Raw genomic sequence first — 20,278 nt, 5'->3', positions numbered from 1 at the left:
GATGGGTCGTTCCACCGCGAATTTACCCCAGATTATACACAAAAATAATTCTGCTGCGCAGCTTGAGAGCTATGCGGTCGCCCAGAACCCAGTCGAAATCCAGCTCTGAGCGGCTGAAACTGAACACGTCGCTGTAGTTGGCGAGTAAATCGTGAAGATTTATACACTCTGTCGAAACGCACACAGAGGTGTTTTGCAACCCAAGCAAATCCATCGGCACTGACAGCCCCAGTCTTTGCAGCAGGAGCACGTAAAAGTTGGGCACTTTCAACGCAAAGTCGGTTCGCACCACTCTTGTGTCTAAAGCATCAGGACACCGCGTAGACAACTCCCAAATGCGGATCGTGTAGCTGTTGAAGTCGAAACACGCGAGCTTCGAGCCATCAAGCGAAAACTTGGGCTTGACGTACTTCTCGGACCAACCCAGTTGAACCGCTAACTGCGGGTCCTTTGGTAGCTCTGGCGCCTTCAAAGGCAAAAGTTCCCATTCTTTTGTTCCCCTAGCCATCAGCACGCCACAGTAACCCAGCTGCAGCACGGAGTCATCCAGCATGACCGAGATCTTGCATTGAGATTCGGCGAGCTCATCGGGCGATTTTTCCCCGAGGCCTTCGTAGTAAGATCCCAAGGATTCGTGGAAATTGGTTGTGAGCAGATTAACGGTGGGAGAGCTCCCTGGACATGGCAAGTTGAGGAGGACGGAGCTGACCAAAATAAATAAATTCGTTGGCGAGAGAGGGGTGTTCACCAGTAGCTGATTGATATATGTGAGTGGCGGAATGGATGCAGTCATAAGACTCGCCAAATTAAGCACGGCAAACTGTTCGTCTAGCGTGACAAACGCGTCGACTGCATCTAGATGATTATGCTGTATGAGATGGTAGAAAAGAGCGGGAATGTTGACGAGATTTTTCAAACGCAAGCCCATTTTCTCGACCAACATCGACATAGAGGTCTCTGTAGAAGTGCAAGACGCATACTTGTCTAATTTAGGGCCAAACTCCGATCCCAGATCAATCTCGGCGTGGCAGAAGAGAAGACCAAGGACGAGCACGGCGTAGACAGAGTAGTTCTCAGAGGAAGGAAAATATGTCTCGTCAAGATAATGTCTCCAGGTGCTGACCAGCTCATCATTGAACCGGCCAACTCCGGCAAGCAATTGGTCCAGCAGAGAGAACGCTATTCTGTTGCCAGACACACAGTAAAGACACAGTCGACTTAGCAGTGCAAAGCTGTAGTTCTCCACCGCATACGAGAGAAAAAGCTCTGCCAGACGGTCTGCGTCCACAGAGAGACAGAAAAAAACCTCTACCGGAAAGTTGGCAAGAGGTAGCGAGCAATGATAAAAGGTGGTGTAGGCGGACCGAAAAGCAATGTAGTCGTCTCGGCTCTCCAAGACATAACTGTCAATATTCTCCACCGCAGAGAGAGTTGGATTTGCCATCTTCTCGGGTTTGGTCATAGTCTGCAATTGATGGTTTTCACCATTTACCACCATTGATTCTCCATTCTGCAGATGGATGACAAAACCGCCCTCAGCATCTACAGCGGCCAATCGTTCACCAAGAACCGTTAAGGAGGACGATGCGACCTCAAAGAGCTGCGCGTTGCGGACTTCGTAAAGCGCCCACCCCTTTTCCTGGAGAACGGCCCATTTTCCAGGGCCGGCGGACGCGATATCGATAATGCGGCCGTGCTTCTGCACTCCAAACACTCCAATGCGAATCAGCATCTTGCGGTCCGCTGCCAACAAAGCTCTCGTCTGGACGTTGTATCGGAAAACCTCGTATTGGCCTGAGGGTCCAACAACATAGACATAGAACCTGCTCAGTAGCACCGCGCCCTTGGCCCAAAACGGAAGATATAACGGCGAGCTAGTAGTCAGGGTGTTCCAGTGGGTGACAACAGTTATTATTGAGCGACTTTGAACGACCATAACAACGCTCTGATCAATGTCAAGGAGCCAAAACCGGTCTCCCACGTATTCCAATATAGCTTCAGCAACAAGCTCTAGGGTGTTCTGGGAAAAAACCACCACTTTTGCTCCGCAAAGCACATAGATATAGCCATTGTGCGTGCTCAGCTGTGAAATCTCGGTTTTCATGTCAATTGCCCCTACAAGGCGCTCTTTGTAGGAGTATATCCAGTCCCCGTCCGCAAAAACAGAGGTTCGCCCTAGCGGCTTGGGGTGTCCATGCCACACGCCAATTTCCGGCATTGTAACAGTATCCACCTCAACGTTGCGTTTTTCGGTCTCTTTATAGGGTCCAGCAACAGCCAGACTCAAATTGATTGCCCTCATATCATGTTATTAAATTTATTTTTTAAACCATCTCTCTAAAAATAATTCCCTGCAATTTATAGCTTCCGGGGTAGCACACGAAAACGCAGCCAAGAATGAGCTGGTCCATAATTTGGCACGCCGTCAGCAGCTTCGTGTCGCCATTTACCACCTGTAGCAGGTTCAATTTTGTCACAAGATGCTCTAGAGTGTGGTATCCAGGCTGCGTCTGCGCAAACGTAACCACGGTGTCGAAAGAGACCACTCCCTGTTCTTTCAAATATGTCAACTCTTTCCGTAGACTATAGTTTGTAACGTAGCCATAGAGTTCACCATCGCGCACTACCGGATATCCTTTCATTTCCGGTGCTTTCTCGATATCTGCGAGGGTCAGTGTGCCGTCCTCAAAAACATGTAAGTCCTCAGTCGGTCTCATCACCGACGCACAGGTTTTCACCGCGTACTCAGGGTTCGAAAGACGGTCCTCAATATTAGGCGCCACATACGGCAGGTTGGAGATCCGAAGCCACATCTCGTAGATGCTCTGGTCCACAATCATGTCGTTCAAAAAGCGCGCACAGAAGACACCGAGCATGATGGGAATCATATAGGTCACAGCTCCAGTGAGCTCAAACAGAATGACCACCATGGTGATGTTCATTTTAAAGACGGCTGCAGCAAACGAGCCGGCTCCAACAACAGCATACGAGGCCACAGAAATGCACTTCTTTTCGTTGAGACACTGCAGATGTAGCGCTGACGTAATCAGGTGGTTCTGGACAACCTCGAGCAAGACACCAACCAAACGTCCCACGGAGCCGCCGATCACTAGCGACGGCAGCAACAGTCCACCGGGAACGTTACAGCCATAGCTGTATGCGCTGAAGAAAAAGCTCTGCAAAATACCGGCAACGAGGGTCCCCAAAAGCTTCCAGGGAAAGCCAGAGTCTTTGGAGCATAGCAGGGCGTCCGAGTCGCGCGTGCAGCTGTTGAACAGCTGCTGAAGCATTTTTGGAAGCGAGAACATCGAGTAATTGGATAGATGGCCTACTATCGCGCCTGCTAGTGCAATGGAAACGACCTCAACAATTTTTAATTTATCGTTGTCGAGTCTCTGCTGTCTGAAGGTTGCAAAATAAATATTCAGCTTGCAGAAGAAAATGCCGAGCACACCGCAAAGGAGTCCCAAAAACATGTACGGGAGCGTTTCGTAGCTGAGCCAGTTATTTTTCAGCGACACTGTGAACATTTCGTCGATATCCATTTCCATGAAGGGGTGTAATTTCTGGAGTACGGTAACGCCGACTGTGGAACAGATAAATGCGTTCCACATGAGTTTATCGATGGGGAATGCGGAGTGGATCTGCTCGAGACCAAACAGCACGCCGCCAATTGGCGCATTGAATGCGAGACCAATTCCAATGGCGACTGCCGACGAGAGGTACTCTCGTTTCACCGCCTCGTTTTGAGTGAGCGGGAGCAGGTTGATGAAAAATTGCATCACCCCCATGGAAATGTGCACAAGAGGGCCATCAATACCGAGAAAAAGGCCGCTGGAGACCACAAGCACAAGGCTCGCGACCTTGGACATGATCATGTTGATATTCAGAAAGTCTGGGATGTTGGTACCGGAAAGAATCGACTTTATTTCCGGAATGCCTCCGTGGGCAATGTAGTTATGCTTTGATGCCAGGAGAGCACCAAAGAGTGCTAAAATGAGCACAATCATGATGTACACGATGAAGTCGTTTGTGCGGCGCAAAACGGTGCTTTTGGTGAAAAAGAGAAAATACGTCGACCAATCGGCCAGGTCGTCGCATTCGTATGCGGGAATCAGCACATTTTTCTTGCAGACGCCCGCTTTCAAACCGTGCAAGTACATGGATATGTAGTCAATGCCGATTGTGAGCAATGCGATGGCCACAGACGAGGATATGAGGAGAATCCAGTGCAGGTTGGAATGGATGAGCTGGCGGAGAAAGGTAGTCTGTGGGGCCTCGTGTTTGCGTGACTCGGCCAGCTGTGCGTACTCTCTGTCCCAGTCAATAAGCTCAAGTGGCCCGTAGGGTCGCGATCTTGTTGGAGAGGTTTCCATATCCACCATGCGGTTGTACGACAGGATGCGAAGCGACATGCGAAAAAATTAAGATTTGAGAGTTGGGGATATACATATTTGATATGTTGGGACAGAAGAGCTTAGAAGTCTCTGGACACGAAATCAGGCTCAAAGGCCTCTTTCTGGATTTTTGGGCTAGTGGGTATGCCCATCGACCGCTCAGGGCCAGCAATAGAGATCAAGTCGATAGACGCGCCGACACATTTACAGCTGCCAAATTCGGACAAATAATAACAAGTACAATAAAATTACCATCCAATTTTATTTTCCTATTTGCTATGTTGAGAAGTGCTAAATCGCTGCCTACCATCGGCGCTGTCTACCGCCAGACCATGCAGAAGGAGGTCTCGAATGCCTCTAGAGGATTCGCTCATCAAAGACCAAAACCTGGTTTCTCCAAAGACGATCTGGCTGTCCGTTCAAACAAGATTTTCTCCCAAGTGTCTATGAGGAGCGTCCATCAGACCTCCAAGACTCAGCTGATCATGGATCTCGGATCTAGCGGCAAGTACGCATCGATGAACCTCCAAGGCCTCAAAACTGAGTGCAAACGCAGAGGCCTCAAGGTGTCGGGACGTAAGATCGATCTCGTGCAAAGACTGATCCAGAATGATACATCCTCTATTTCTCCTCCTGTGATGAGCAGAACCATCACGACGAAGGCCAAGACTGCCACGCCGGTTAAAGCAGCACAGAAAGCCACCAAGACGCCTGCGCGAGAGCTGAGCTCCACTGTCTCCAAGCAGGCCAAGGGCGACAGCTCCACGATCGATTTCTACAAGGTGCCTCAAAAATCGTACCCGGTGCCGGACGGCAGACCGCCAATGAAGGTGCCCTCGCTCTCGACCAAGGCCTCGCTCAAGGACCCAGCTCCCGACACGAAAAATGCTGCCGAGGCCGTTCTCCAGGCCGTCGACTCGGCCCCAATCAGCAAGAGCGGCCAGGTCCTGCAGACCACAGCAGAACAAATCCACGGAGCTGCCGAAAAAAGCCGCAGCGACACCCTTTTCTTTGGCATTTTTGGGCTGCTAACACTGGGATGGTGGTCCCAGAAGAGCAAGGACGGTAGACAGTAACCATTATGGACGTTCTTATTTATCTACAATTTCATGTTTTTTATGTTTTCTTCTAATCGTGTAGATACAAACTGTCCACGCACCCAAACCCGGCAGCGACTCCTCCCTCGTTGGACGTGCTGGTTTTGGACCGCAGCAGGTAGCCGGCATAGTCGTTGCGGAGGATCGTGCCGTCTGTCTCGTTGAAGAGCAGCGTTCCAAACACTCCCAGCTCGCTCACAATACCCTCGTTGAGCACATCGCCGTTCCTCAGAATCTTGTTGTCGTGAACAGCAGGAACAATGAGTTCCATCAAAATGTACGCTCCCCATTCCTTCTCGTCTAAGCTGCGTAAAAAGCCAGGAATGTCCTCCTTGTAGACATTGTTTCCGCCGCCTTCTCTCTGGGGCTTCAACACAAACCGCTCGGGATGCTCAAACGCAAGCTTCTTCGCAAGCTGGCCCTGCTCGCTGGCATCCAGTGGGTAGATTTGCACGAATGTGGACAGAAGTTCCTCGTCCGCAAATCCGTATTTTTCCAGCACCGCCCGGTCAGTCAGAAGTTGTTGCACTTTCTTGGCACCACTCAGTTGGACCAGCAACGACGGGCACTTGATCGCTTTAGTTGTTTCAAGTAGCAGGCGCGCTTTCCAGGAATCCGGGTGGTTGTACTCACTAGGAGCGTATGCTGAACGATAGTACACCACGGCCACCTCCTGCTCCTTGTAAAAAAGCTTATGGGAGGAGTCGACCTTCACTGAGGAAATGATCTTGTCAAAGTCCACTCGTTCCGATTTGACGCCTTTGGCAAATAAGCTGTATTCAATGGCGCGCTGGTCAAAGACGTTTCTTTCTCCAGGCTGAACAACAAAGAGAACAATAGTGGACGCTGTTTTTTCGCTTGTTTCGTAGTACTTCACCGCTTCGAAAAGCCCGTTTGCAAGACCATCTGTAGACTGGCTGGTTGGCAAGTCAGTCTCTTGGTAGTACTGCGGTGTGCCGTAGAGCCCCTGGGAGTTGAGAAAGCTATGTAACTGGCCCACTTTCGGCGAAAGACCACCAAACGAAACGCTCACTGTGTTGAACTCAACCTGTTTGATCGAGTTGGACACCGTATCCAGCATGTAATCCGACCTAAACAGCCCCAGCGACACCGGTTGTACAATCTTGGGCTCTGCCTCCAAGTATGTCTTGTACAACATGCCAGTGAAATCGCGGTCGTATTTCGAGAGATCTGCAATCACTTCTTTGAGCCAGCTCTTGTCCACCACAACACGACTATACAGATCGTTGAATCTGGTCGAGATGTCAACTCCCTTGTGGAATTGGGCTCTGGGAAACGGCGTGGGATAAAGTGTAACCGGTGCGACCGACGGCTGGTACACCTTGAAGTCTGGTGGATAAATCACTAAACCATTGGAGATGGCGTAGTGTGTGAGCTTCTCCACAAGGTCATCTAAAGCAGCCCCCGATAGGTCTGGAAAAGAAAGAGCCATGGGTGTCTAAATTGATTTGTAATTTAATATTTCGCAATAGTTTACCCGGCTAGTCAAAAATTTTAATCAAAACAAAACACTTCTCGTTCTTCACTGTTCGCCATGTCTGTTCATTTTGGCCAGGTGCTAGGATTTGGGGCTCCTGTGGACACAAAAAAGGAAACGAAGCTCGAGGTGACCGAGCTTCAGAAAAGAAGGGCTGCCAGACGCACGAATGCCGCGTTATCTAATGGCACGTCCTCTGGCATTGGATCTTTGTTCCCGACCGCAAGTCTCACGTCGTCGCTATCTGCAGGCTTCAACTCGTCGCAGCTGATGAAATACCAGCCGTCCAGCGAAAAGTCGCTTCCGCTGCTGTCCTCGACCGCCCCATTGAGTCTCGTGGACCAGTGCATACACATAGCAATTGAGAAAGACAACACCACCCCGGCATTGAGCGAGGTTCTAACCAAGTACGCAATCGACAGCTACAACTATAAAGCCAATGGGTCGCTCGGGCCATTTTCGCGGTTTGAAAAGTCAAACATTTACAACATCCCCGACCAGATCTTCCAGGAGTACAACAGCCTGGATTGCATAACCAACATGGGCATTTTGACAGAACTGCAACGGGCCTGGTTGACGATCGACAACAAGCTGATTATATGGAACTACAAGGCAGGCTCGCACGACCCGGACTACTTTACAATTGACGAGCTGAAAAACACCATTCTCACAGTGAAACTGGTGAAGCCAAAACCAAAGGTTTTTGTGGACAGCGTCAACTATTTACTGATTGTGGCCACTTCCATGGACATTCACATTTTGGCTGTGGAGTATACGCCGTCCAGCTTGGTGATCTCTGACACCAAGATGAGTGTTCCTGCACACGGTCTCGTGGTGAACAAAATTGTTTCCTTTGATCAGACAAACGACATATTCTTTACCGGAATTGGAGACGGCGAAAATGTGTGGCGGTTGACATACTCCAATACGGATGAGTGGTTCCAGCGCAACTGTTACAAAGAGTGCCTCACCAAGTCGGGTCTCTCGTCTGTCGTGCCAAACTATAACGTTTTCCAAAAATTCCCGGGACTACGAGGCCAAGAAAATGATCCTAAGACAGAGACCATCATCCAGCTCGAGATTGACTCCACCAGAAAAATTCTGTATACCCTATCTTCAAAGTCAACAATCAGGGCCTACAGACTAAAGATCACAGACGGAAAAGTCGAGCTCGGCGCTAGCGTCGTGAAAAGGCCATACAATATTCTCAAAGACCTGGCTACTACCACATTCAACCTTCAATCATCCTTGCTGAAGAAAGACGGGTTCAAAATTGTGAACATTTTCCCGATCACAAAAAACGAGAGCGACAATCTGTTTCTGGTCGCTGTAACCAACACCGGTTGCAGATTGTACGTTAACGGAAGCACGATATACGAGAGACTGGCTTTCACGACCAGCTATGTGAAATTTCCGCCTCCAGACTCCAGCTTCCATGAAAAGCTGGAATCACTGAAAGCCCAACAGTTGCACGACCAGAGCTTTATGTCCAATGGAATCAAATCCGAAGGTACGAAGTCGATCACCAAGAACCCAGTATTAAACGATATAACTCCTCAGGATCTCAAGGCTGCGCAAGAAAACTCCAAACTCTTGAGCAACATCAAGGAGTCGCTTATAGTCTCGCCAGGTATATTTTTCTGTCATAGTGAGGACCATCTTTACAGCTCTGTTCCAGACTACGGTGTTCTCAAACATTCATTGCAATATGTTGAAGACTTCGAGGAACTAGATAGAATCCAGTCGATTCATTCGATAGTACCTATCACCCCAAGCTTCCATGCCACAAACACTCCAAAAGGATATTGCAATCAGTTTGCATCTCAATATTTGGCCCCTCCACTGGAGGTCGCAGCTCTTACTTCTACCGGTATTCACGTCTACCGCTACAGAACTCCGGATATGATATTAGAAGATTCGCTCAATGACAAAACGTTTAGCGAGTTTTCCAGAAAATATGGTTCACGCGAGGCGTGCTCCACTGCATTGTACTTAGCATGCAAGTACCGACAGGGGGACAATTTCAGGAACATGGCTACCAAGTTCTATATTTCGGGTGGTAAAAATTCTAGCCTCAACAAAAATCTACCAGCTATTGTTGACAACGTGGAACTAAGTGATAGATTTTATGCTGTTATTCTTTTGCTTTCAAGATTGGTGAGGGAATTCTGGGATAAGGAAATTTTCCAGCTTGACCCAAACGTGAAATTCAATAGGAATGGCTATATTGACGAGGAGTCACTAAAGAAGCTGAAAAATGAAAAGGTGCTACTCGCGGGACTCAGCATTACCAAACATGAGCTTGAATACTTTTTGTGCTCGCTTATCATTATATTGAACTTCTTCGAAGAAAACAAGAAGACAATACCAGGATTGCTCGGACCTTTATACGAAACAGGCACAAATAGCAAAGAAACTGAGCTTTGTCTGCAGGCCGAAAATATTGGATTCAATGCTATCCTCAAATTTCTTGGAAGTGTGAAAGAAGGTCTTTCATTTCTGGCAATTCTCTACGATGACGAAAACACTGGTAAGAATTTTGCGGATGTGATGAGCTATCTCACCCTCCAAAGTCAGGCTGATCTCAGCTGTTTGACTTTCTGCGAATTTTTCAGTTCTAAGGATCAAACCACATCCAAACTGGTTAAGGAGATTCTTTCCTCTGTGATTAACAAGAGCATTGCTGCTGGTGACTCGGTCGAGCTTGTTGCTACTACCTTACAAGAAAAATGCGGTTCCTTCTGTTCAACCGGAGATGTTCTAATATTTAAAGCCATTGAGAGTCTGAAAAAGGCCAAAGATTTTGCATCGTCTAATGACAACGAGAACAAAATGAAACACCTAAAAGCTGCCACACAGCTGTTGAGTCAAACCAGTGACGCTTTGACCTTCGAAACAATTAACGACCTGGTTGGTGTAATGCTTCAGCTGGATTACTACACTGGAGCAATCGAGCTGCTCCTCACAATTGCTTCTGCTAGCGACCCAACGAATCTTGCGCTAAAGTATGATCTTGATGGCCAGGTCTCGGTGATGGTGGACGATCCTAAGAAACTGGCCTTTGAAAAAAGGGTCAAACTCTATGAGCTCATTTTCAAGATCCTGATCGACATCGATGAGAAGGCCATTGTTAGCTTGGAACAGGCAGCTAACAACACCAGTTTCACGGACGCCAAGGCTCCAATTTCGTATTTTGGGTCCGATGGACAACTAATGACCCATTATTCCGAGCTGAGAGACCAGAGCTACGAGATCTGCCTGAAAAGCCAGGACAGATTGTTCCATTACGAGTTTTACAAGTGGTTGGTCAAGATCGGCGTTGGTGAACGCTTATTAGACCTGGAGACGTCATTCGTTTTAGACTTCCTAAAAGATTATTCTCCCAAGGATATGGAGATGGCCAAGCTACTGTGGATTTACTACTCTCGGAGAGAAAATTACTTCCAGGCGGCCAAAGTGCTTTTTGATCTGTCCATCTCCAAGTTCGATATCGATCTGGCAAACAGGATTCAGTTCCTGTCGCGAGCCAATGGATTCTGCAATTGTGTTTGTCCACCAGACCTAAGACAAGAAATGACGTTTCTTTCTGTGACCATTGGTGATCTGCTTGCGGTGGCCAACTTGCAAGATGAGCTTCTCCTGACTATTCTGGACGACGAACGTGTTAGCGATTTGGCCAAGCAAGTGGCTGTCAGAAAGCTGAACGGAAGGGTGCTGCCGATCAGTGACTTGTACAACAATTTCATCGATCCTCTTGGGTATTACACTCTGGCCCTGGTGACGTTCAAAATCTCAGATCACCGTAACTCAGAGGATATTCTGTCACAATGGGAGAATCTCTTGAACAAATGGTATTACAAAAATAAGGACTCCGGAGAGCCATTTTTTTCCGAGATCAACAACGAGTTCATTGCTGTGGCTTCTCGAGTTTCCGACACTGAGGTTCTGTTCCCAATCGTGGAGCTGTTCCAACTGTTGGCAAAGTATTTCTACTCGTCGGATTATTGTCCGGAACAGCTCACACCGCCTACAGGGGTTCTGATTGACGCTTTCATTCGCAGTGGAGTCTCGTTTGGAAAACTGTACTACAATCTCAGAGACCTGGTTGAGTCAACCACGTTCGAACTTTTCGATGGCTACTCCAGAGTGCTCAAACAGGAAATGTGCTATCTAATCAAGGAGTGGTTCAAGAACGATAAAAAATTGCGAGATGTTCTCTCTTCTGACTCTGTGAGAGACCTTTCTGACTACTCGGTTGACACTGATCCTGTCTTTGCATACATCAAATCAACGGGCAACCCGTTGTGACATAGACTGTAAACTTAATATATTGTTAATCTTCATCAGGTATTACGATCACTTCCGGTACCGGCTTGTCAATCTCTACCAGCTCGTCGTCGTTGGGCACCGCGTCTGGATCTACAGTGCATGTTTTCGCGTCCCTGGCTCTTCTTTCGGCAGCTTCAAGCATCAACTCGCGCATGCTCTTGTTCTGTTTTGGTTTATTAGAGCCCAGTTTTTCAACTTTTGCCACATATTTGACCTGTCCGAGCTTTTTCAGTCGCATTTCTCTGATCAGCCCGTTTTTGCGGCCCCCTAAGACCTGGCTTTCAGCTACGTACCCTGTCTCTTTTAGGGCCCCGTTTCGCTTGATAGAGTAGTACTTCTCGCGCAGCTGGTCCAGTAGTCGGTAGAAATTGTTATCATGCGGGCCGTACTTGTTGTGGCTGAGTTCGTGCAGCATCGTCTCAATCACGTCGTCTAGAGGCAGAAACCGGTCTTTTGCGTGCGGGTACCGCAGTCGGAGACATATTTTCAGGCCGAAGTTCACGTTCAGACCTAGAAGCTGGGGATTTTGGGGGAAAAACTCACATAGCGTACCGACTTTGAATCCGAATGAGCGCATCACGGGAGCCACCTCTAATGCAATTTTTTGCAAGCGCTCCAGCGCAAGGTTGCTGTCTTTTTGGCGTACGAGCGGGGCAATTTTGTCTATCACTGAGGTGACTGTCATAAAATAAATAAAGATAAATAAATAATATGCAGGAAATAAATCAGATCTGACTAAAATTATTTCGCTTGAAAAATACATCTGCTATACACAATCTATCAAATGCCCCTGTTGAACTGGACAGTCTTGATTTCCTCGCCGTTTTTGTTTTTCAGGCCGTGGAATTTGTCTTCCAGCTGGCTCACGCTGACCTCGCGGCGTTGAGGGAAAACTGCCAGGGCAAAAGGGAGCACCAGGAACGAGGTGGCGGTGATGAGACCAATATTAGCTAGGTTCTGGATTGCAGGGCCCTTACCCTTCAGAATGGTTTTTTGCATGCGAACAAGCAACAAAGGAGGGATGACCATGATCGGCGTGGCGTTGATCACCCGCGAAGCGGCAGTCTCGCCGACAGCCTGCACAGCCGCACGTTTAGACGTTCCCAGCTCGTTTCCGTCCTTGTCGAAGACGGAAATGCCCTTTTTGATCTCTTCACTCCTCATGAGGAACACGTTGACGATACCTGCAGAAACAACGGCAGCAAATGGCACCAAACGGCCGAGAATGAGTCGAGTGTTGGCAGAAACGTTTTTCAGCCGGGGAACAATAGAATTCAGGCCCAGAGCTACACCACAGGAGGCTCCGACGGCCAAGAAGTAGTTTGTGACAAGCTGTTTGGTGGTCAGTGGGTGCGACTTGTTGGCATTTGCGGTGTTGATCGCCACATTCAGCGACTGGTTTGCGATCTGCCAGAACAGCGTTCCTGCGTTGCCCAGACCTGGAGTTAGCATGCCCGCAGTGACCACCAGGTTTGACAAAACGCACGAGGACATTCTGAAAGGCAGGAGGACCGTTTCTCCGGTGTCCGGGTGGATGGAAGAGTCGAGGATCCGCTTTGCACGCCAGAGCTCCGGCGTCATTTGAGGAATGACTCCGTTCTTGTAGTCCCAGACGAGTCGTTTAGCCTCCTCAATGTCTTTGGAGGTGTTGAGCAGCATTGTCGGATCCGAAATTCCAGCGCAGTGCTTGACTCTTCCCATGTATGTGGAGAGATCATATTGCGATGCTGGCAAAGGCACCGGCCCAGGGATAGAGGATGCCATTGGTACTAAAATTTTTCAGTCTCGTCCTGATAGCAAATACGCCACATGTGGCTGGCCCCCCCGCGAATGTTTACAAAACAGAAAAAAAAAATATTACTCTCAGATCCCAGATGCAGTACAGTCAGTCGGACGAGACTGTGAACGGACTGCCCACAGAGAACCCGTGGATGCAGATCAACGGGGAGGAGGACGATTTTGAGCGATCGTACCTGCCCCATCGAAGAGAGGCCAACAGCATCTACCACACGCCAGAGCACGGGTACGGATCCCGGGACCGCCTCTACGGTAGTCCTTCTCCCCACAAACGCACATACTCGCCCTCGCCAGAACGTCTGTACTACTCTCCCTCGCGCGGAGCAGAGTACCCGCCACGAATCCCAAAACTCTCGCCATTTGAGGAAAAGGTGGAATCCATCTCGTTGCACAGCGACCGGAGAGACCCGTTTGTGACCCAGCCTCCACATATCGGCGCATACCATATGGATAATGATGTTGACTCTGATCACACTTTTGTGCCGTTTCCAGTCTTGAACAATTCGTACTACCCGATCAACACTCCTAAAGATCACTTTGACCCGTTTGACTACCGGTACGAAGAAGAGAGCCACGAAGACTACGACGATGACACCAGCTCGGATGTGAGTGTGACCTCTGCCCGACAGGTGAAGATGGTGAATGGCAATCTGGTGCTGGATTGTCCCGTCAGTGATGTGCTGCTCAACAAGTACACCACATCGCTCTCTGAAAAAGATCGAGAGTTCCTATTTATGCGGTTCCAGGCGTGCACATGCCAGCCGGCAGACTTTGTCTTCCGCAACTTCTCGCTTCGTCAGCGATTCTATTCGCAGCCGCGATCAACAGAACTGATGGTTGTGATTACCATGTACAATGAGAGCGACATTCTTCTGGCCCGGACGCTAAAAGGAGTCTTTAAAAATATCCGCCATCTGTATTCGCTCAAACACTCGTCCACATGGGGGCAGGACGCGTGGCAGAAAGTGGTGGTTTGTGTTGTGAGTGACGGAAGAACCAAAATACACCCCAAGGCCAAAGCGCTTTTGGGAGCTCTGGGTGTGTACCAAGAAGGGTTTGCGAAAAACAAAGTCAACGACGATAAGGTTGTGAGTCACATTTACGAGTATACCACAATGGTCGGAATCAGCAAGGTGGACGAGCACGAAATCAAGCTGACCACAGAAAATCAAATACCCATTCAGATGATCTTCTGTTTGAAGGAGACAAACCAGAAAAAAATAAACTCGCATGCATGGGCTCTGGAAGCTTTTGCGCCGGTGCTCAATCCGAACGTCGTTGTATTGCTGGATGTGGGGACCGAACCAGAGGGAAAAGCGCTCTATAAACTATGGAGAGCCTTCAAAGATCCACGGGTGGCAGGGGCCTGTGGAGAAATCAGGGCCAGTCTTGGAAAAAACAGCCGGCTGCTTCTCAATCCGCTAGTGGCAGCACAAAACTTCGAGTACAAAATCAGCAACATCCTGGACAAGCCAATGGAATCTGTGTTTGGGTTTGTGACCGTGCTCCCGGGAGCGTTCAGTGCATACCGATACCAGGCTCTCCTGGGTGCACCGCTCCAAAAATATTTGAAGGGAGAAGACCTCAAAAGATCCAACAGCGGAGGTATATTCAACGCCAACATGTATCTCGCTGAGGACAGAATCCTCTGTTTCGAGCTGGTGGCTAAGCAGAATTGTGAGTGGCTGCTGAAGTATGTCAACACTGCCGCCGCATACACGGACGTTCCAGAAGAGTTGCACGATTTCATTTCTCAGCGAAGACGATGGTTGAATGGCTCATTTTTCGCAGCGATCTACTCTCTGTTTCATTTCTACAAAGTCTGGTCTACATCTCACTCTGTGAGTCGCAAGCTCTTGTTGCACATCCAGTTTCTCTATCAGTTTATTAATCTTCTGGTGTCGTGGTTCTCGCTTGGGTCGTACTTCCTTGTGTTTCGAATTCTGACTGTCTACCTTGCCGAGCCGGAGGCAGATTTTGCCCCAGGAAACGTTCTGTCGGTGTTTTTTCTCTGGCTCTATCTGGCCTCCATTGTGACTACGTTTGTGCTTTCCTTCGGTAACAAACCGAAAGGAACAAAGAAGTTCTATCTGGTGATTGTGGCGTTCTTCGCCATTTTAATGGTGTACATGATATTTGCTGCGATCTTTATGGCCGTGAAGAGTATTCAGGATATTATGAGCGAACACAGAGACGATTTCAGCATCAAGCTCATTTTCACGGAAACACGATTCCGCGATCTCATCGTGGCTACCACATCGACCTACGCATTGTATTTCATTGGGTCTTTTATCTTTTTGGACCCGTACCACATGATCACCAGTTTTGTACAGTACCTGCTGCTGAGTCCAGCCTACATCAATGTGCTAAATATCTACGCCTTCTGCAATATCCACGACATCTCGTGGGGAACTAAAGGAGACGACTCCAAAAACGATTTGGGTGTGGCGAGAATTTCAAAGAATACGCAGGATGGAGAGCTCGAAATTGTCATTCCAACCACCAAGAGCCAAATCGATAATGCCTACAAAAGAATGATTAACGAGCTCACTACAAGACTCTCGGAAAAAGAAGTCAAAGTCAACGAGGAAGAGGAGGACGCTTTCTATTTTGCCTTTATCCGTTCGATGACGGTGCTTGTCTGGATGATCACCAACTTCATAGTAATCGCGCTGGTCACCGAAACTGGCGGTCTGTATCAATTCACCCCGGACAGCACGAGCTCGTCGAGCTATCTGCCAAACACGCGCATATCTGTGTTTTTGACCGTTATTCTCTGGATTGTGGCATTCATGGCGCTGTTCCGTTTCATTGGGTGTTGTGCCTACCTGATCATGAAGCTCGTGGACTGGTTCAAGCTACGCAAATTTAGGAACGAGTACCAGACCAAAGGAGCTGCGTTCTCTGTATAAATTATGTAAGCATAAAGCTAAAAAACATTTATAATTTATATTTTTTTTTCATTTTCTCATTATGAACAATCCATTCTTGCCCCCTCCAAAGAAGCCCATGGCGGAGATGACTCAGGAAGAGCAGGCCGAACAGGGAGCACGCCAGATCATGGAGTTTATCTCGTCGTGCCCCGGGAAGGCTGTGATGTCTGGAGTGTCGGGTTTCGTTCTCGGAGGTTTCTTCGGACTGTTCATGGCGTCCATGTCGTACGACGTGGCTCCTGGAATGGGGCCTGGTCCGTCGCAACAGATCGCAGATCTCCCATTCAAACAGCAGGTGAAAATCCAGTTCACGGATATGGGACGGCGAACGTGGTCGTCGGCCAAGAACTTTGGATACATCGGACTGATTTTCTCGGGAGTCGAGTGTAGCATCGAATCCTTGCGCGCCAAAAACGACATATGGAATGGAACAATGGCAGGATGCATAACAGGAGGTGGGCTTGCCATCAAGAGCGGGCCTACGTCGACGCTGATTGGATGCGCTGGTTTCGCGGCCTTCAGTACTGCTATCGATTTGTATATGCGGAGCGAGAACGGCAAGCCTCCTGCTAATGACTATAACGAATGATGACTCTATGCGACAATAGATCTCGATCTTCCCTCTCTTTCCAGCGGCGGCAAGTTGTTGTTGACGATCTCTGCCTTCGGGTACGTTCCCATGAGGCCCTTTTTCTGCGCAAATTCGGACGATCTGGTGTATGTTGGGTCGCTCTGGTAGTATTCGTCTTTGATAGGGTGCAGGAGCACGGTTTGGCCCTTGACGGTCAAAATCGAATTTGACGGCACAGAGATCCAGTCGCCTCTCTCAAATGTGAGCGGTTCTGAAGCGATCATAATGATATCCTGGGACCGGTCAAGACGTTCCATTTTGTATCTGGAAGGTTCGACCTCGATGAACCGGGAACCGGTGGAGAAATACAGCGAGGCTGCCTCGTCGGTTTTCGAGCTCACGTACCGCGAAACACAGATCGATTCGCCGTCGGTGACGGCGAAGTTGAGGAGCGACGGTTCGGCCGGTTGTGTTGGGTTCACCTGTTTGACCCAGTCCTTGATGAGCTGGATGGTGGTTTCGAGAGCCTGTCTGAGCGCAGAATGTGGAATCTGCTTCTCCTCCTTGGGGTCGTATCCCAGCTTGTATAAACAGTCTAAAAACAATGCAAACGAGCATTCAGAGTCGGTAGAGCCCTGGATCGTGAGGAAAAACTCGTCCTCGATGTGCTGTATAAGCAATCGCTTGATCTTGCCAAAACCAGAGATCCCGCCATTGTGCATGAACATGAGCCGGTGGTATGTGAACGGATGGCAATTTGTTTCGCTCAGGACACCGTACGTGGACGCTCTCACGTGGGCGAAAATGAGCTTCGATTTCGTCTTCTCTGCCAGTTTCTGCAGGTTCTGGTTGTTCCAAGCCGGTGTGATCGCCTTGTAAACACATGGAGTACCCGAAACCGTCTTGTCTGACTCCTCGTCTGGGGTATAGTATCCCACGCCGAATCCGTCTCCGTTGACGGGCGTGTGGTCGACCCGGAGCCGGGAGTCAAAAGATTGGTTGATGATCGAATGGGCCGGTCTTGTAAGCAGACTGGCGAGCAACATGGGCTCTGTGCCCTTGTAAATTAGAAATCGGCACATAGAGAAATAAATAAAAAAATAAAAATATAGACGGATTTCAATTCTAAATTTAAAGATAGTCGCGACGATACGTATCTGAAATTATGGCGGACACAGGCCGTGCCCAGAGCGACAAACCACGGCAGGCTATCCCGCAGCCGGTCGGCATGCTTGCCTACAGGAGGCAGGCAGACTTGGACATCGCAGAGGCTCTGGACGACCCAGAAACAAAGCGGAACACAGAGCTTAATTCTCTCATATACCACCTGTCACAGGGCCAAGTGGACGAGCTCGACGCGATGTCTTTACGAACACAAACACCAGAACGTGTGCTACGGTCACCGTCGTTGTCCCGACAAAACTCCACTGATAGCTCGCTGCCAACGACGAATTTGTCTATCGACGAGATCTCCGATCTGCAGCCAAAAAGACCACCTTTGAAAGGCACAGGGTCTTTCCATCGGGGGATTGCTTTCGAAAATATGGGCAATAGCCAGCTGGACTATGAAAAAATGCAATACATTCTCACCACGAAGCACAAAGACTTCCATTTCGACAGGGTCTCGCGGACGTTTATGTGTGGCTACGACGACAACGAGTGCTCGCTGCTGGCCTTGAAATGGACGATCGACGAAATGGTCAGCGACGGCGACACGCTTGTGTGTCTACGGGTGCTCTCGAAAGAAGATGCGGCGGGCGATTACCAGCGAGACTATAAAAAGGAAGGAGAAAAGATCCTTGAAGAAATCGCGACACTCAACACCAAAGATAAGAGAATAAAAATTGTGCTTGAGCTCAAGGTCGGGAAAGTGCCCGAGATGATCACCAAGGCCATCAAGGAGTACGATCCGGTGATCCTGATAGTGGGCACGCACGGAACACAAAAAACAGGGTTCCGTGCAATCATCGGCTCCAAGTCAATGTCCAAATACTGCTTGCAGTACGCCCAAGTACCTGTCGTGGTGGTCGGCCCGTTGTACCATATGCAGAAACCCAAGCTGAATGTGAGCTCGGAAACGGCGTATGCCGACGCGCTGCGCAACTTCCAGCATGGCCTCGAGCTCGCAGAAACCGAGATCCGAAAACCACGATTCCAACGAAGTCTTAGATCTGAGTCCGTGCTGTCTCCAGTGCATTCGAAATCGAGCTTTTCGCCTGCACGATCCAACAGCCCTAATTTCTCCCCCTCCAGAGCGCTAAGCCCTTTTCGGCTATTCCGAAGAAATAGAGAATAATCTATTTGTCCCTTGTATCCCAGACAATCGTAACGGGCCCGTCGTTGACGATGCCCACATCCATCATGGCGCCGAACTGGCCGTCCTTCACCTTGTCTTCACCCATTTCTGCACGTAGCAGGCTCAAAAACATCTCGTACAGCTCCTGAGCCACATGGCCCTTCTGTGCACGGTGGAAGTCCGGCTTGGCGCCCTTCTTGATGTTGCCGTAGAGCGTGAACTGTGACACTGACAAGATCTCTCCTTTGATGTCCACAACGCTTTTCTGCCATGGCTTGCCGACCCACTCGGTTTTGGTGTTGGCGTCGACGCCCAAGTCCTCGAAAAGCTTCAGCCGCAACACCTTATTGGCCAGTTTTTCAACATCTTCCTTGCTATCTTCGGTCGAGATGCCGACCAATAGCATGAGTCCTTTATTGATCTGCGAGATGACTTCCTTGTTGACCGTCACTGAGGCCTGCTTGACCCTCTGGATCACCACTTTCATGCTCTAAGTTTCCGCTTTAATAAATAATGTGAAAAATAAATATTTTGTCAGACCTGCTCACGGCCGAGCAGATTCGATGCCTGAATGCGTTTCGGCGATTTTCCATATGCGGTTCATGCGCATGCCTCCAAACCCGTCAACAACGTAGAACGAGCGCGTAAGGTCGTCTTTCTCGCGAGCAATCATGTTCGAGAACCCAAAACGGCCTTCTGGAGTATCTTTTGCCGCGATTTGCAGGTCATCAACCTTGACAAGCTCGTTGTAGACTTTGAAGCCCGACCAGTTGAGTTTCTGGAACACGAGCGTCTCGTCGGCCACTAGGTTCTCCAGGGTCTGCTCCTTCGTGGTGTCGTAGAGTCTGTAGATGCGGAGCACATACGGCGAGTACAGATATTGCACCACAGGGTACGGCACGAGCGAGGCCGCACCAAACGCCTCGCACAGCTCTGGCAGAACATACTCTGTCTGGAGCATTAAGTACGAGAAACACAGCCCCACAAACCCAAATGCTAGACTGAATCTTTTTGCTCCAGCAACGAAGCCTGCAAGTGGGTTTTCGTACATGGGTTCGTTCCCCAGACGGAATTTTGTAGGCAGCGTTTTATTGAAGAAGAGCGACTCTCTGGATCTGTACTTGATGGGGTTCCGTTGCTCCTTCTCGTTGGGGACCTTATAACGGGGTGGCTCCTGACCCAGATTGAAGGTTTGGCGGCGCATAGCCGACGTGGACAGTCCACGCAGGGCCGTCGAGAGTGGATTGGCCAGCAAGATGGGACGACAGCTGCGCAAAAGAAGCATTGTGATGTGTCGCAGGGAGCTTTTGTGACCCTTTAAATAGTTTGTTCCCCACTACGAGTGCTCGTAACCACAAAC

The 20,278-nt window shown here is 49.2% G+C and overlaps 13 protein-coding genes across 13 annotated transcripts; 5 read left to right on the top strand and 8 right to left on the bottom strand.

The window, feature by feature from the left end:
- Positions 1-22: 22 nt before the first annotated feature.
- On the bottom strand, positions 23-2,302 carry HPODL_05176 (uncharacterized protein; the record flags this gene model as incomplete). The annotated part of the gene is made up of 1 exon (XM_014079377.1): positions 23-2,302. The coding sequence occupies one exon, from the start codon at positions 2,300-2,302 to the stop codon at positions 23-25; it is 2,280 nt and encodes a 759-aa protein (XP_013934852.1).
- A 22-nt stretch (positions 2,303-2,324) lies between these two features.
- HPODL_00933 (Conserved hypothetical membrane protein) lies at positions 2,325-4,415 on the bottom strand (the record flags this gene model as incomplete). The annotated part of the gene is made up of 1 exon (XM_014079376.1): positions 2,325-4,415. The coding sequence occupies one exon, from the start codon at positions 4,413-4,415 to the stop codon at positions 2,325-2,327; it is 2,091 nt and encodes a 696-aa protein (XP_013934851.1).
- A 260-nt stretch (positions 4,416-4,675) lies between these two features.
- HPODL_00932 (uncharacterized protein) lies at positions 4,676-5,473 on the top strand (the record flags this gene model as incomplete). The annotated part of the gene is made up of 1 exon (XM_014079375.1): positions 4,676-5,473. The coding sequence occupies one exon, from the start codon at positions 4,676-4,678 to the stop codon at positions 5,471-5,473; it is 798 nt and encodes a 265-aa protein (XP_013934850.1).
- Positions 5,474-5,525: 52 nt separating this feature from the next.
- HPODL_00931 (Glutathione synthetase) lies at positions 5,526-6,947 on the bottom strand (the record flags this gene model as incomplete). Its single annotated transcript, XM_014079374.1, has 1 exon — positions 5,526-6,947. One exon carries the CDS (start codon positions 6,945-6,947, stop codon positions 5,526-5,528), a length of 1,422 nt encoding a protein of 473 aa, XP_013934849.1.
- A 102-nt stretch (positions 6,948-7,049) lies between these two features.
- On the top strand, positions 7,050-11,300 carry HPODL_00930 (Abundant subunit of the nuclear pore complex (NPC); the record flags this gene model as incomplete). The annotated part of the gene is made up of 1 exon (XM_014079373.1): positions 7,050-11,300. One exon carries the CDS (start codon positions 7,050-7,052, stop codon positions 11,298-11,300), a length of 4,251 nt encoding a protein of 1,416 aa, XP_013934848.1.
- A 25-nt stretch (positions 11,301-11,325) lies between these two features.
- On the bottom strand, positions 11,326-12,006 carry HPODL_00929 (uncharacterized protein; the record flags this gene model as incomplete). The annotated part of the gene is made up of 1 exon (XM_014079372.1): positions 11,326-12,006. The coding sequence occupies one exon, from the start codon at positions 12,004-12,006 to the stop codon at positions 11,326-11,328; it is 681 nt and encodes a 226-aa protein (XP_013934847.1).
- Positions 12,007-12,101: 95 nt separating this feature from the next.
- On the bottom strand, positions 12,102-13,085 carry HPODL_00928 (mitochondrial transport protein FSF1; the record flags this gene model as incomplete). The annotated part of the gene is made up of 1 exon (XM_014079371.1): positions 12,102-13,085. One exon carries the CDS (start codon positions 13,083-13,085, stop codon positions 12,102-12,104), a length of 984 nt encoding a protein of 327 aa, XP_013934846.1.
- Positions 13,086-13,195: 110 nt separating this feature from the next.
- HPODL_00927 (Chitin synthase 1) lies at positions 13,196-16,030 on the top strand (the record flags this gene model as incomplete). Its single annotated transcript, XM_014079370.1, has 1 exon — positions 13,196-16,030. One exon carries the CDS (start codon positions 13,196-13,198, stop codon positions 16,028-16,030), a length of 2,835 nt encoding a protein of 944 aa, XP_013934845.1.
- Positions 16,031-16,091: 61 nt separating this feature from the next.
- Positions 16,092-16,640, top strand: HPODL_00926 (Mitochondrial import inner membrane translocase subunit TIM22; the record flags this gene model as incomplete). The annotated part of the gene is made up of 1 exon (XM_014079369.1): positions 16,092-16,640. One exon carries the CDS (start codon positions 16,092-16,094, stop codon positions 16,638-16,640), a length of 549 nt encoding a protein of 182 aa, XP_013934844.1.
- A 5-nt stretch (positions 16,641-16,645) lies between these two features.
- HPODL_00925 (glutamine amidotransferase DUG3) lies at positions 16,646-17,704 on the bottom strand (the record flags this gene model as incomplete). The annotated part of the gene is made up of 1 exon (XM_014079368.1): positions 16,646-17,704. The coding sequence occupies one exon, from the start codon at positions 17,702-17,704 to the stop codon at positions 16,646-16,648; it is 1,059 nt and encodes a 352-aa protein (XP_013934843.1).
- An 83-nt stretch (positions 17,705-17,787) lies between these two features.
- HPODL_00924 (Universal stress protein A family protein) lies at positions 17,788-18,918 on the top strand (the record flags this gene model as incomplete). Its single annotated transcript, XM_014079367.1, has 1 exon — positions 17,788-18,918. The coding sequence occupies one exon, from the start codon at positions 17,788-17,790 to the stop codon at positions 18,916-18,918; it is 1,131 nt and encodes a 376-aa protein (XP_013934842.1).
- Position 18,919: 1 nt separating this feature from the next.
- Positions 18,920-19,405, bottom strand: HPODL_00923 (putative D-tyrosyl-tRNA(tyr) deacylase; the record flags this gene model as incomplete). The annotated part of the gene is made up of 1 exon (XM_014079366.1): positions 18,920-19,405. One exon carries the CDS (start codon positions 19,403-19,405, stop codon positions 18,920-18,922), a length of 486 nt encoding a protein of 161 aa, XP_013934841.1.
- Positions 19,406-19,462: 57 nt separating this feature from the next.
- On the bottom strand, positions 19,463-20,203 carry HPODL_00922 (putative secreted protein; the record flags this gene model as incomplete). Its single annotated transcript, XM_014079365.1, has 1 exon — positions 19,463-20,203. The coding sequence occupies one exon, from the start codon at positions 20,201-20,203 to the stop codon at positions 19,463-19,465; it is 741 nt and encodes a 246-aa protein (XP_013934840.1).
- Positions 20,204-20,278: the final 75 nt, after the last annotated feature.

This window comes from Ogataea parapolymorpha, chromosome IV, assembly GCF_000187245.1.
Source record: "Ogataea parapolymorpha DL-1 chromosome IV, whole genome shotgun sequence".
Taxonomy (NCBI): Eukaryota; Fungi; Ascomycota; class Pichiomycetes; order Pichiales; family Pichiaceae; genus Ogataea; species Ogataea parapolymorpha.
Note: the sequence above shows the minus strand (reverse complement) of the source record. Positions and strands in the feature narration are given on the sequence as shown.